The following is a 14,564-nucleotide window of genomic DNA, read 5'->3' as shown; positions in this document are numbered from 1 at the left end:
CTATCTCAAAAACCGCTTGACAGATTGTCACTATTTTTTTCATACGTACACATTATATTACTAGGTAGCTTAATTGAAGTGTTGCAATTTTTTTCGAATAAACTCCTAACGTACATGTTTTCGTTATTCAATGATTAACGATTTTGATAACATCATATGTGATGATACTTACGATGTACAAAATATTTTGGTACTTTATGTCGCATTGGCGGCATGTTGTATGTTACATTCATGCACATTGACGATGATGGGATGTGTCGCGTCTCTACTAAAGCACTTTAGCTCGGGGAACTAAATGACAGTCGACATTCTGAGAAGGCGCAATTGTTGGCGTAGAATAATGAGATCATCATAGCATTGCTCAAGAAAAATTGATAGTAGCCATTGAAAATTATCAATACGTTGTGCTAAGTGCAAGAAGTTTGTAAATCTTATTATATTTAGGCCTGAATCGATTGTACACGGAAAATAAAAAAAAGGTAAAATTTACCTTTTTGCGAGGTGAATTTTTTCCACCCCTCTTTCGAGGTAAATTTTACCTTTTTTCAATTCACCTAGCAAAAAGGTAAATTCTACCTTTTTCGCATTCACCTAGCAAAATAGTAAATAATACTGTTTTCCCATTTACTGATTTAAAAGGTAGATGCTGGTTGGTTTGATTGCAATGGTTTCTTCAATAAGGATAAAAAAAAATACAAAATTAATTCAAAAATTATATTTATTGAAGATAAATAAGGACTGGTAATTCGGCTTCGCGTTCTTCTGAGCCGCCATGGCCGCTGAATCCTCCTGCGTTGCGTACATTCATGATCTCCTCCGTTCGCCTAATCCGGTCAGGTTCGGCTTTTCCGGCTGGAGGATGACGTGGAATACACCGTCATCCGGTGCCGATCTGGAACAAAAGCAATATATTATGACGACAACCAGCACAACTAAATGATATCTAAGAAAACACTTACCATTCTATTCCGATTTTCACATATAAGGCACACAACAAAACTTGTTCCTGAATGACAAAACAACTTAACCTCAATAAACGGGTTCGGCAAATTGTTACCTTTTTTCGAGAAGAATTGTACCGTTTTGTTTAGCTCAAACCAGGTCAACTTAACCTCGCTACGAGGTAAGTTTTACCTTATTTGGATTTACCTTTTTTTCTAGGTGAATTATACTTTTTTATTCAGCTCAATTCAGGTGAACTTCACCTCGCAACGAGGTAAGATTTACCTTTTGTGGATTCACTTTTTTTCTCGGTGAATTGAACCTTTTTTTCCAGTTCAATTCAGGTAAACTTTACCTCGCTGTGAGGTGAGTTTCACCTCGAAGAGGTAGAAGTTACCTTTTTGGCTTTCACGAGCGTTCACCTTTTTATCTCGGTAAATTTTACCTTTTTATTATTTTCCGTGTAGTCCGCCGGTGAAACACACAGTGTGTAAATGAAATAGTGCCAATACCACAAGATCGCTTAGCGTTTAAAACCAGTTGATGAAAGCACAAATCAATTGCCACAAACATACTTACCCGTGAAATCTGAAATCATATTGCCCGTGAGGGAGAATACTTACCGTAAATACTTACCTGGAACACACCACCTGTAAGAACAACCTAGAAAGAAGAAGTAATTATACTATCACTAAATCAACTTCATTACCTTCAGATACTGCTGCTTGCAAACTAATGAGCAGCCAGAAAGAGTTGAGAAGTTGACCCAGCAAACATTTTTGTAGGTATATTTCTCAACAAACTTTGCTATACGTTTCATATACATTATAAAATCATCTTATATAACTCGAAAAAACAGCATTTACGTACTAAAGTGGAGGCAATATACATACATATTTTCAACTTCTGGCTTAAGCGATAAGATTTGTAAAAATTGGACGATATACAACACCTTTTACCGTACATCCTGACAGTATGCGAGAGAGCGCAAATTTTGCACTCATTGCATGCAAACCGTTGCCAGCGACAATATTTGCTGCTTCTCTCATTGGCCAGTTTATCCAAATGGACCCTCTGATTTTTAGAAATCTGGTTGCACTGCTTATCGCAAAGAGAACAACAAGGTTGTTTTCTCATTTGAATCCTGCACGCGGGAGACAAATTTGCAAACATGGCGGACTTTCGTCATATACGAGTCGGTAGACTTTAACCAACCATTTTTACGATCATTTACTTGGTTTGGTAGGAATTACGATTCGCATTAACATTGTTAACGAGTTGAGCTGACACTTCTAATGCGATGTTATGTTTGCTGGGGAATGAGATAAGAAGAGCAGGAAAATCAATAAACGTAAGTTATTATTAAGATTATGTAAACACAATTAGTAACACACAAATGAATTGTAATTCTAGGATTTTTTTAATACATCTACTATTAATCAAACGGAATCGTCTGTTGCCTCACTCAACGTCACAAACTCACAGGATGATTGACAGTTCCAACAACACTTTATGCGATGTGTGTTTTACCGTTTTACGACTTTAAGCGATCTCTTGATAAATTGACGATTAAAGTCATCCTTTATGCGAGGTGTGTTGCAATCTTATACGATGTTCAGAGATTTGTGATGTAGTCTTGTACTATTTGTACTATTAACCGATTTCGTGATTTCTTTAAGTAACACTTTGTGTGTATTATTGTGATTGATATACGACTAAGAAATAATAATTTACATGGAAATAAAATAAACTGTTGAATTTATTTTTATTAACCTTTTTATTCCAAAATTCTTCTCACTGATATTCTTGTCCTTCTCCTTTGACTGCTCTAGATGACGGATTTATTCGAAAAGTTTTCAGTTTCATTCAGCTTTCATTTACGACACCTTTTCAGCTTTGTTCAGGTTGGGTTGCTCATCAATTTTCTTTCGATTAACCGGCGGGATTTTTGTTGTAGCCTAGTAGGGCAGAGCAGATATATATGAAAAAAAAAATATCAGTGAAGTTTTGTTTTCAACGATTTTTTTTTCTCTAAAACTTACCTTTAGTTGTCAATTCACACAAAATTATAATCCAGAAAGAAAATTGCTAGCACGATCGCAAAAATGCACATCTGCATGACACGCGAAGTTTTGATATGACATGATATGATGATGAGATATGGGCGAACCCTAGGTATCTGCTTAGAAGAATTTGACCGATTATACGATAGTTATTATACTTGTTATAATACTTGTAGCTACAGTTGCGTTCAAAAAAGAATGAAATCGCATTAAGCTGCGCATCCCCTTTCCAAATTTGACAAGCTGCCATTTCTCTCTCGGTTTATATTTTTTCATGAAAATTTCACACAATTTAGTTCAACTATCCAACTAACACTCCACACAATTTGAAGTCTTTTCAATGACGAGAAACAAAGATACAGCTTTTCCCGTAAAAAAGGGAAATTTGGAATTTCTTCACTAAATTAGCTGTATCTTTGACAATTTTCATCGAAAAATCTTGAAATTTGGTCTAAAGGTGTAAAAATGTTTGACCTAATATTAGGCCAAGTTTCGTCAACATCGATGAACGTGATCAAAAATGGTGCCGGATTGAAAATGAGGTTCATTATCGCTCAGCAGACGATTTCATTCTTTTTTGGACGGATGTTTGTATAGAAAACATCGTAATCCATGTATTCTTGGTTTTATCTTTCTCAAAACCAAAAGTTATCAAAAAGAATGTTGTAAATTGCTAAAAACTTAATTCGTACTTTGTTTCGAAAGAGAGAATGTTTCAACAGGGTTTCAAAATAAGAAAAACAGAGTTTTAGAAATGACCTGCTAATTATACCGATACATAAATTTGATCCACAATTAAAGCGAATATTCAATTCGCTCTTTTGTTTCAATACCAGCTCTGTTGGAACAATTTCTATTTCTTAACAAAGCAAGGATGAAGTTCATATCCATTTACAACATTCTTTGTAATGAATGTTGGTTTTGTGGAAGAAAAAACCAAGAATACTTAGATTACGATTGTTCCATACAAACATCCGTCCAAAAAAGAATGAAATCGTCTGCTGAGCGATAATGAACCTCATTTTCAATCCGGCACCATTTTTGATCACGTTCATCGATGTTGACGAAACTTGGCCTAATATTAGGTCAAACATTTTTACACCTTTAGACCAAATTTCAAGATTTTTCGATGAAAATTGTCAAAGATACAGCTAATTTAGTGAAGAAATTCCAAATTTCCCTTTTTTACGGGAAAAGCTGTATCTTTGTTTCTCGTCATTGAAAAGACTTCAAATTGTGTGGAGTGTTAGTTGGATAGTAGAACTGGATTGTGTGAAATTTTCATGAAAAAATATAAACCGAGAGAGAAATAGCAGCTTGTCAAAGTTGGAAGTGGGTGCGCAGCTTAATGCGATTTCATTCTTTTTTGAACGCAACTGTATATCGGAAAGACACGGTGCTAATTTGCCTAGAAATTGATACGCGAGACGATGCTTATGTGGTATTCCTTACAAATTTATCAGGAGTCATTTATGATTTCGATTCAAAAAATTATTTGTGAACCCTACTTAAGAAATCTTAAACGACCGTTATAAGATTTCATTTGATTATTTGACATCGGTAGAACTAAATACTCTTCATCCAACATATCGTAACTCAGTCGTATTTCATTTGGATGTTACATAAGGTTGCCAGATTGCCTGGTTTTATCCGGGTTTGCCCGGATATTTAATACAAAATTTGGGAACAGTCCGGCCCGGTCCGTTTGCCCGGATTTCATTGGAAAATGCCCGGATGTTGCCCGGATTTATTCTAAACTTGCCAGATTGCCCGGTTTTATCCGGGTTTGCCCGGATATTTGATGCACAATTTTGAGAAAGTCCGGTCCGGCCCGGTTGCCCGGATATCGTGGAAAAAGTCCGGATATTGCCCGGCTTATTTCACAATTTTTACAAAGAAACCAAAAAAAAATCAAAGTTTTTGAGTAAGTTTCAGCAAAATCGATTGACGGCATGGAAATTTTCAACGGTTGTTTCAAATAATTTCGCTGATTTACTTCTATAAACCTTTAAATATTTAATTGTTCCAAAAAGTTGTTGGAAGTCTGCAATTACATTAATAAAATATTATTTAATTTTTTTTTGCATTTTTTCTTTGCTTTTATATATAATAACATCTCAATTTTGCCCGGTTTTTGCCCGGTTTTTGGATTTGAAAAATTGAAATCCATGCCCGGATTTTGCCAGGTTTTTTTGAAAAAATGCCCGGAATTGCTAGGCCCGGATGGGAGTGGAAAAAATTCTGGCAACCTTAATTTATTCACTTTATTTGGCAAATAAAACAAACAAAAAAAAACTAATTGTGTTGTAAAAATTGAAAACTTATGCCTCCAAAACGAAATTTTTGAGCAAGATTTATAAAAAATAATCATGAAAGGTTTTTTGGAAGCCTTTAATACGATATAAAATCTGTTGATGTACTTTAATGAAAAAAATTTTTTTTTAGTATTTTTTTCTTGATATTTGTTGACAAATTTTTGGGTTTTGACAAAATTTGCCCGGATATTGCCCGGATTTCGGTCGTCAATTTTAAAATCTGATGCTCAGATTTTGCCAAGTTTTTATAAAAAATTGCCCGGATTTGTCCGGCCCGGATAGGTACTGAAAAAATTCTGGCAACCTTAATGTAACATCTTCTACGATGAATATACGAAATGGTCAAATGGTAAGTGTACATATTTACGATTCCGTTTTGGTTTGCATCCATATATGAGTTCGGCGATGAATTCATTTACGATTTCATGTTGGCTGGGTACAGACAGCTTGCCGGACAAGATATTTTTTGGCAAATTTCGATAGCTTAAAATGCTTGAAAATGTCTGCCACCTTTCCCCTTCCGGTTGCTGTATACTTTTTACTTTGTACTTTTGTCCAGCAAGCTGTCTGAAGTCTGCCTTGGCGTAGGTTTCGTCGTCCATTACCACGCGTTCAAACTTTTTCAACAATGTCGTATAGGGGAGATGGGGGCATAATGGCCACCTTAAGGAAAACGGTTATTTAACCAAAGAAAATAGCTATAATATGGAGGTTACATTATTGTTTCGTGTTCAGACACTTGAAAAGCCTATTCCCTAACGGGCTGAAACGTGAAAAACTAAATGAAAACGTTAAAAAATGCATTTTTAAAAATTTTGCCAAATGCTGAAAACCAGCCACTGTGGAGGCATAATGAGAACCCCCCCTGAGGCAGTATGAGCACCATTAATCAGAGCAAGATGTGCGTTTTTGCCGGGGAATTTAGCAGCGAATTCAATTCGACGAAGTCAGGTGAGTCGTAGATTCATCAAACAAAGCAATAACAAAATAATCTAGGTCTGTTTGTAGAATACAAACAATTCACGCACGCTCATACATTAAGTGCTTTGTTAGGAGGATGATGCTACTAGCCGTATAATGTAACAATAAAAAAATCGATTATGAATTGTGAATGGAAAAAAATCACCTCGAACAGAAATCTAACTCTAGTCTTTTGATTACCTCTCCGACACCTTACCAATAGGCTAAATTGTCGGATGAAAACTAGTCAAGGTGTGGCGCTATAAATCAATTTTAATTCGCTGCTAGATTCTACTGGTGCTCTATATGCCCCTAGTCAACAAATTTAAGTAAAAACGTGTTTTAAAATTGAAAAAAGTGAAAAATCAAAAAATTTTTGATGGTAAAAATTGAGAAACAATGTGCACATCATGTTGCAGTGCGTACATTATAGATCAAGGTTATTTTAAGATCATAAGAGCTTATTTCGTGGTGCTCAAAAATTATAATATTTTCGTAACTTGAGAACCAAGCTAGTTTTTTTTAAATATCTCTGTAAAGATGATAAGGAGATTCCATTTTTTGTGAAAAATTAATACTATAGGAAGTACGAAACAAATCCTCATGAAAATTTATTTAAGAAAATACGCACTTTCGTAGAAAAGCGTAGTTCTCATTATGCCTCGGGTGCTCGTTATGCCCTCATCTCCCCTACTGCTTCTTCAGCTTCTCTTTTTACTTGCCGATGATATTTTAAGCACGACTTGGAACTGTTTTATCGACTAGCTCCCAATATGGGCCAGTTACAGATTACTGGTCATAGGTATCCGTTTATATTCCGTAGAGTTAACAATTTGTACGAAGTTATTTTGTATTCTTTCAAACTCCGTAGAATTTACAAATTCCGTTTTCTTTGTTCAAATACCTGATACATTGTCTTGATGTATCAGGCTGTTTGAAACCGTTTAATACTTTTTGTATCGCTAATGCAAATGAGCCGAATTTCCTAAAAAATATAAAAAATCATAAATTTATCGCCAAAGTTATAGGTTTGCTAAAATTTCAATTAAATTTTGGTAGTACTTACAAGACAAACGAATACCGCTGAGATCCGTAATCCGTTGCTTACTTTTTAAAACGAATACAATTTTAACGTTAATCGAAGAAAACAGATGTATTATTGCAATAGAAATACCTAAACCTACATAATCTCCAGAAATTACATCTTCCATCGTAACATATTTTTTTGCTGTGTTACATTGTTTCATTTTTTTGCATGTGTGTTCGTTTTACGTCGGAAAACTTATAGAATCTCGTTAACCTATGTTTTAGGGTGACGGAATTCGATCCCTTGACCCTTTGGCTAAAGACACGTTCGCAATCAGGCCACAGCTTCCGAAATCATATTTTTGTCTTAAGGTTTTGCTTGACGTTTCTATATGGAATCATTACCTTCTTATAAGTCGATAGTCCGGATTGTTTTTGAGCTTGCATTTAAAACACTTCATTGAAACTATTTCTTGGTAAACCGTTATTTATATTCAATTTTTAGATTTTGCTAGCGGATTTCTTCAGAGTATTTTAAACAATTATTTTTTTAAGGTGAAGTTTAAACTTTCAAAGATATTATGGAACGTACCATTTACAATTTTAATATTTTAGTATATCAACCATCATATTTTGAAGCTGTTGTATGACCGCAGTTCAGCAAACTTATATTGTAATTTCTTAATTTTCACGTCGAAATAGAGCTGCTTGGTTGAATTTATTTAGATTCCGTGCTTTGCATTGGCCTCACGAATCCTTCTTTCTCAGCCAGTGAAAAAAACCGAAAAGGTAAATAAGTTCCACTCAGTGGTCCTTGGAGTGAATAAAAAATTAACCTCCTGCAAAAGTGTGCTAGCACATCTACCTACCTACCTAAGGGTCCAGCGCCGATTGACCGGCGCATAGGGCTGAGATAAAAGATCTCCACTGCTGGCGATCCGGAGCCAGCGTCTTCACTTGCTGCCAGCCAAGGTTCTCGTCAACTGTGCGGATTTCAGCGGCTAGACTTCGCCGCCACGAGCTTTTGGGCCTGCCTCTTCTTCGATGCCCATCTGGATTCCAGTCAAGCGCCTCTCTGCAAATCTCGTTTTCATCTCTTCGCAGCGTGTGCCCAATCCATCTCCACTTACGTTCCCGAATCTCGATTTCTAGCGCCTTTTGATGACACCGGCGATGAAGTTCAACGTTTGAGATCCAGTTGCCAGGCCACCAAGCGCGGATGATGTTCCGCAGGCACCGATTCACAAAAACTTGCAGTTTTCGCGTCGTCACCGCATATGTGCACCAAGTCTCACACCCGTACAGCAATACGGATTTGACGTTTGAGTTGAAGATTCGGATCTTAGTTCGTAGAGAGATCTGGCGTGACCGCCAGATGTTTCGGAGACTCGCAAACGCAAATCGGGCTTTTCTGATCCGGGTTTCGATGTCCTTCTTGGTACCACCATCAGGCGTAATCTGGCTACCAAGATACTGGAAGCACTCCACTGTCTCAACCTGTTGTCCAGCTACCACGAAATTGGAACGATTTTCTGTATTGATTTCCATCGACTTGGTCTTTCCGACATTGATTTTGAGACCTGCTGCCTTGGAGCTTTCGGTGAGGTCGTCGAGTTTGCTCTGCATGTCTTGTTGTGTTTGGGCGAGCAAAACAATATCGTCTGCCAGGTCAAGGTCGTTCAGTTGCTCCATGGTTGAAGGATTCCACGGCAATCCTCGGTTTGGTCTACAGTCAATCGATCCAGTCAAGATCTCATCCATTACGATGAGAAAAAGCAGCGGTGACAAAATACATCCTTGTCTCACTCCAGCAGTTACCGGGATTGGTTCGGACAAGACACCGTCGTGTAAGACCTTGCACGAAAATGCCTCGTACTGTGCTTCGATGAGATGGACTAGTTTCTCTGGGACCCCTCGTCGTCTAAGAGCAGCCCAGATGTTTTCGTGGTTCAGTCGGTCAAATGCTTTTTCGAAATCAACGAACACCAGCAGAAGAGAGTCCTGGAATTCGTTGATTTGTTCCAGTATTATTCGTAGCGTTGTGATGTGGTCCACACATGATCGTCCGGATCGGAATCCAGCTTGTTGCCGTCGGAGTGTAGCGTCGATTTTCTCCTGGATCCTGTTCAGGATCACTTTGCAGAGTACTTTAAGGGTTGTACAGATCAAAGTTATGCCACGCCAGTTACCGCACTCTGTTAGGTCTCCTTTCTTTGGGACCTTTACGAGGATACCCTGCATCCAGTCGGCCGGGAATGTTGCAGTATCCCAAATGTCAGCGAAAAGACGGTGCAACATTTGTGCTGACAAGGCAGGGTCGGCTTTGAGCATTTCAGCAGGAATGCAATCGATTCCAGGCGCTTTGTTGGATTTCATGTCCTTGATTGCCGCTTCTATTTCAGCCAGCGTGGGCGCTTCCGAGTTGACGCCATTAATGCGACTTACTGTGGGCGCCTCGAGCTGCGGGTTCTGTTGGCCATTGCTATTTGTAACTCGGAAAAGTTGATCAAAATGCTCAGTCCAACGCTTGAGCTGATCTGTTCGATCTGTCAGCAGCTGACCTGCTCGGTTTTTCAGCGGCATTCTTGCATTAGTCCTTGCACCACTAAGGCGGCGAGAAATATCATATAATAATCGGATATCTCCAATGGCGGCGGCTCTTTCTCCCTCTTCGGCTAGGGAGTTTGTCCAGGCTCTCTTGTCTCGTCTACAAGCTCGTTTAACTGCCTTTTCCAGCTCCGCATATCGTAAGCGGGCGGCTGCTTTGGCTGACCCGGTACATGCCTGCTCAATTCCGACTTTCGCCTTTCTCCGATCATCGATCATCCTCCAGGTTTCATCCGACATCCATTCACTTCGTCTTCCACAAACTTTACCGAGAGTACCATGGCTCGTCGTGATAAAGGCATTCTTGATTCCACACCACTGTTCTTCGACTGTTCCGTCTGTCGGCAGTTCCGAGGCTCGGGATTCTAGCTGTTCAACGTATGCCCTTTTCACCCCTGGATTCTCCAACCGGCGGACGTCGTATCGACACCCGACTTTCTCCTCGCGCCGTTGGACACGCGCAACCCTCAGTCGTATCTCGCCAAGGACGAGGTGATGGTCGGATGCAATGTCTGCGCTTCGTTTGTTGCGGACATCAAGAAGGCTCCTTCTCCATTTTCGACTGATGCAGATGTGGTCAATTTGATTTTCTGTTCGGCCATCTCGGGATACCCAAGTGACCTTATGTGCTGGTCGATGGGGGAAGAGCGATCCACCGATCACCATGTTGTTGTTGCCACAAAATTCTACAAACAGCTCTCCGTTTTCGCTCATCTGTCCTAGACCATGGCGCCCCATGATGCGCTCAAAGTCCTGATTATCGGAGCCAATCTTTGCGTTGAAGTCGCCTAAGTGGATTTGAATGTCACCCTTCGGAATTCTCTCAACCACGCTGTTCAATTGACTGTAAAACTGCTCTTTCTCCTGCAAATCGGCAACGTCAGTTGGCGCATAACACTGGACCATTGTAAGGTTTCTAACCCGTGTTCTGAATCTGGCTACGATTATTCTTTCGTTTATCGGTTCCCATCTTATGAGGGCCGCATGGGCCTGCGGGCTTAACAGGAAACCAACTCCTCGTTCCCGAGTAGCATGTTCTCCTCGTATGCCAGAGTAAAGCAGTACTTGCCCGGACTGTGTCTTGTGTTCTCCAGTGTTAGGCCAACGGACTTCGCTCAGTCCCAATATCTCTAGCTTGAGGCGGCTAGCTTCTCTAGCAAGTTGAGCCAGCTTTCCTGGCTGGGCAAGGGTCAAAACATTCCAAGTTCCAATTCTAGTCCGTGTTTTCATGCTAAAAGTCGTTGCCAAAGTTCCAATTCGGTTATTTCTTCTCTCAGTTTCTGTAACAATATAAGGTATCAGGAGCAGTAGGTTGTTAGCCTAAAGTCCCTATCCCGCGATGGGGCTGCCATCTTGGACTTAGCTGGCGGGAGCTGCATTTCATAAATTCAGCCGCTTGCTGCAAGACAGACGCTGTTTGAGCCGCCCCTGACCTGGAGAACAGACGCTCGGTTGTTGTTGCACGCCGCCCCTGACCTGGGGAACAGACGCGTGCGGCCACCTTCTCAGTCTGCATGCGACCAAAGCATCCACCGGGGTTGGGTACCCGATCTCCGCTTAGGTTACTCGCACCCCAGCCGGCACCGCGGGGAGGTAGAGATAGGAGTTGTGAATAAGAGGTGATATGACCACTATGGGGTCTCGTGTTGCACATTATCCACCGTTTACCAGCCGCTAGCACATCTGCAGTACAGTTTCATTCCGGCCTTATATGTTGTGTTTTTTTTTATCGAAAGAAAAAACAGCAAATGCAACCTGGATTTTGAAATACTTTGTATTCTATTTGATTTAAGAAAACAAGTTTCCATCATTGTAGCAGCTACAGTGTTGCAACATTTGGCCCATTACTGTAAGCCAGGTCAGCACTAAGCCTGCATCTGCACCTCAGGAGGTTATAACTTTATAAGATGGTCAGCAACCATCCAAGACTTACGACGAGTCCCAGATAACGGGCAAAGCTACCAAAATGTGCATGTCCTGTGGCCGAGTGGCCTCATCCGGAAGTCCACACCGGCATTAGTCTAAAAGAAAACAAACCATCCATGGCCAGGGTCTGGGTGACGGCAGCCAGGAGCGGAAATGGCCTCCAGCTAAGTTTGTGTCCGTGTTGTCGAGCCCATCAATTACGGCAACAGCTGCAGAACGTCCTGTGATGCGACTGTCCAGCCGAGGAACATGGGCAACTTTATGCCTCACACTGCAGAAACCAGGTTAAATTTACGACCTACCTCCATGCTAAAGTGTAGACTAGTAGGACTAGTGTGTTTTATTTCTATTTTTTTTCTCATCTTCCGCCAATAACTCCAACAAATTTAACTACCGACTTGTACCAACGTTTTCGCACTAAAGCAAGGTTATGTCTTTCATTTTTTTTGTTCATTAAAAAAAAAATCTAGAGTCCGACGGGTCGAATTGCTAATAGAGCCGGGTCAATCCCTGGGACTGATGATTCGGGGCGGCGTCGAGTATGGATTAGGGATTTTCATTACCGGCGTCGATAAGGATAGCGTCGCGGACCGGGCAGGACTGATGGTAAGATTAAGAGAAAAAAATGGGGAAAATGGTGACAACCCTTTAAACTTCATCTTCATCCCTCGAAACAGGTCGGCGATCAGATCCTGGAGGTCAACGGGCAGTCCTTCATGGAGGTGACCCACGACGAGGCCGTGAGCCAGTTCAAGTTCCACAAACGGATGTCGCTGCTGGTTCGGGACGTCGGGAAAGTGCCACACTCTTGTACCACCGTTGAGCCGGAACCGTGGGACGCCTACAGCCCGACCGGTGTGAGGTAAGGACTGTTAGGATAAATATTAAGCCATCAATAACTAATTCTGGTAAATTTCTCAAATATTTAAAAAATTAAAAAAAACATTTTTGTTGGTGTCGATCAATACCATCATCAGGGTCAAAATTGTCGTTTATGAATCTCCAGTAAACATAAAATCGCATAAGGGATGATAACTCAAATCGTAAACAAAGTTACGAAGCGTAATTCCTACCAAATTAGTAATCCTAAAAATGATTACTAGATGTCGATATAAATCTCATATGATCCACCATGTGTGTAGATTCTAAAGACAATTTCGCTCAGTTTGTTCGAGCGCGTGGGCTTCAAGTGAGAAGATTGCTAAAAATCAGATGGTGTATTTAAAAGAATTGTCCAGTGAGAGATGCAGCAAATAGGCAACGGTTCGCATGCGTTGAGAGCAAAAACTTACGCTCTCTTGCATTCTATAAGTTTGTACGAATAAGGTGTAAAATATTGTCCAATTCGTACTTGAAATTCACATCACTGTCGTGATTTTACGAATCTCAATTCAGAGATTCACATTGTCGTGATTTTACGAATTTCAATTCAGAGATACACCTAAACACGTCTGTCACTCGCAGGAATAGATCAATGACTGACTTTGTTTTGTTTGTTTGTCAAGTGCTGCCAAAATAGCAAATGTTCTCATAGAAATTTATTTTATTTTATTCATCTACAGGGTTGCCGAATACAACTATTATTTTATTTTATTCCTTATTAAATTTGATTTATTTTCTGTATATTCTTCATCTCATCTCTACAATTACTTTAGCCAGAAGTGCCTCCACTTTGGTAGGTAAATGCTCTTTTTATGATTCTCATACGATCATCCTACAATGTATATTAAAGGTATAACAAAGTTGTTAAGAAATATCCTACCTTCCAAAATATTTTAAGTTTTATTTTTATTTTATTTTATTTTTTTTAACAGAACAAATGCATTACATACATGAGATTTGTTTCAAAACTCCGATAGCATTGGCCTTTAAGGAGTTGTATGGTGGATACAAAGTGAACTGCGTATACAAATTTTGGGAACTAAATTAATATCTAACTTTATATGTATATCTGAGTGATAATTTATAACAAAATAATTGTTTTGTCAAATTAAAATGTTTTTTAATTGAGTTAGAGCGAGAAAATATTACATGACTTTGATAGTATTAATGATACTTCTTGATTCAGTAAAAAAAATGACTGATTTTTTAAAATAAGTATTATTATTGAAAGGCCTACGTGTCTTTTAAGAAAATTAAACAACTTTACCTTTACCTTTACCTTTACCTCTGAAGGCTAAGGAACGATCTCCAATCGAAGAACATATTGAAGAGTGAAGTAACATATTTCTTTTACGCGTTGAATATTGATGATTAATACGATTTAATGATATATTACAGTGAGTACTATTTGTCATGCTTAAAGAAATGAAACTAAATATATGCAGAATATACAGGCCTCTGGCAGGAATAATGTCATTTTTGGTCATTTATTAATAATGCGTAGCATTTTGTTTTGAGCAATTTGAAGTTGAAGATAGGTTAGTAGAGAATGGTATGGAAAAGGGAGTAGTAAATAATTTGAATAATAAAAGGCGGAATTCTATGTTTACCTTTATAAACTACTAGCTGACCCGGTAATCTTCGTTTTACCTTCTAAAGAATAAATCGAAATAAATGTTTAATTTCATCTACACGTCCTTAACTGCACCGTGCTCGCGAATAGATTCTTATGGAAATTATAACAAATAAAGTTGAATTTGTATGGGCACCCCCTTTCATAAAAAGTGAGATTCTTGAAACTATTATACAAACCATCTCTGACCCAAAAAACTGTCGGATACCG

General features: G+C 39.1%; 1 protein-coding gene across 12 annotated transcripts in view; it reads left to right on the top strand.

The window, feature by feature from the left end:
• The window catches only part of LOC129747966 (whirlin), a 427,024-nt gene that overhangs the window by 201,013 nt on the left and 211,447 nt on the right, over window positions 1–14,564 (top strand). For all 12 annotated transcript variants that reach the window (XM_055742407.1, XM_055742406.1, XM_055742405.1 and 9 more), the window contains exons 8-9: window positions 12,310–12,445; window positions 12,517–12,701. In XM_055742407.1, coding sequence (XP_055598382.1) covers window positions 12,310–12,445; window positions 12,517–12,701 — 321 coding nt within the window. The remainder of the gene's footprint in view (window positions 1–12,309; window positions 12,446–12,516; window positions 12,702–14,564) is intronic.

Source organism: Uranotaenia lowii, chromosome 2 (genome assembly GCF_029784155.1).
Source record: "Uranotaenia lowii strain MFRU-FL chromosome 2, ASM2978415v1, whole genome shotgun sequence".
Classification (NCBI taxonomy): domain Eukaryota; kingdom Metazoa; phylum Arthropoda; class Insecta; order Diptera; family Culicidae; genus Uranotaenia; species Uranotaenia lowii.
The sequence above is the reverse complement of the archived record's forward strand: the minus strand, read 5'-3'. Positions and strand labels throughout refer to the sequence as shown.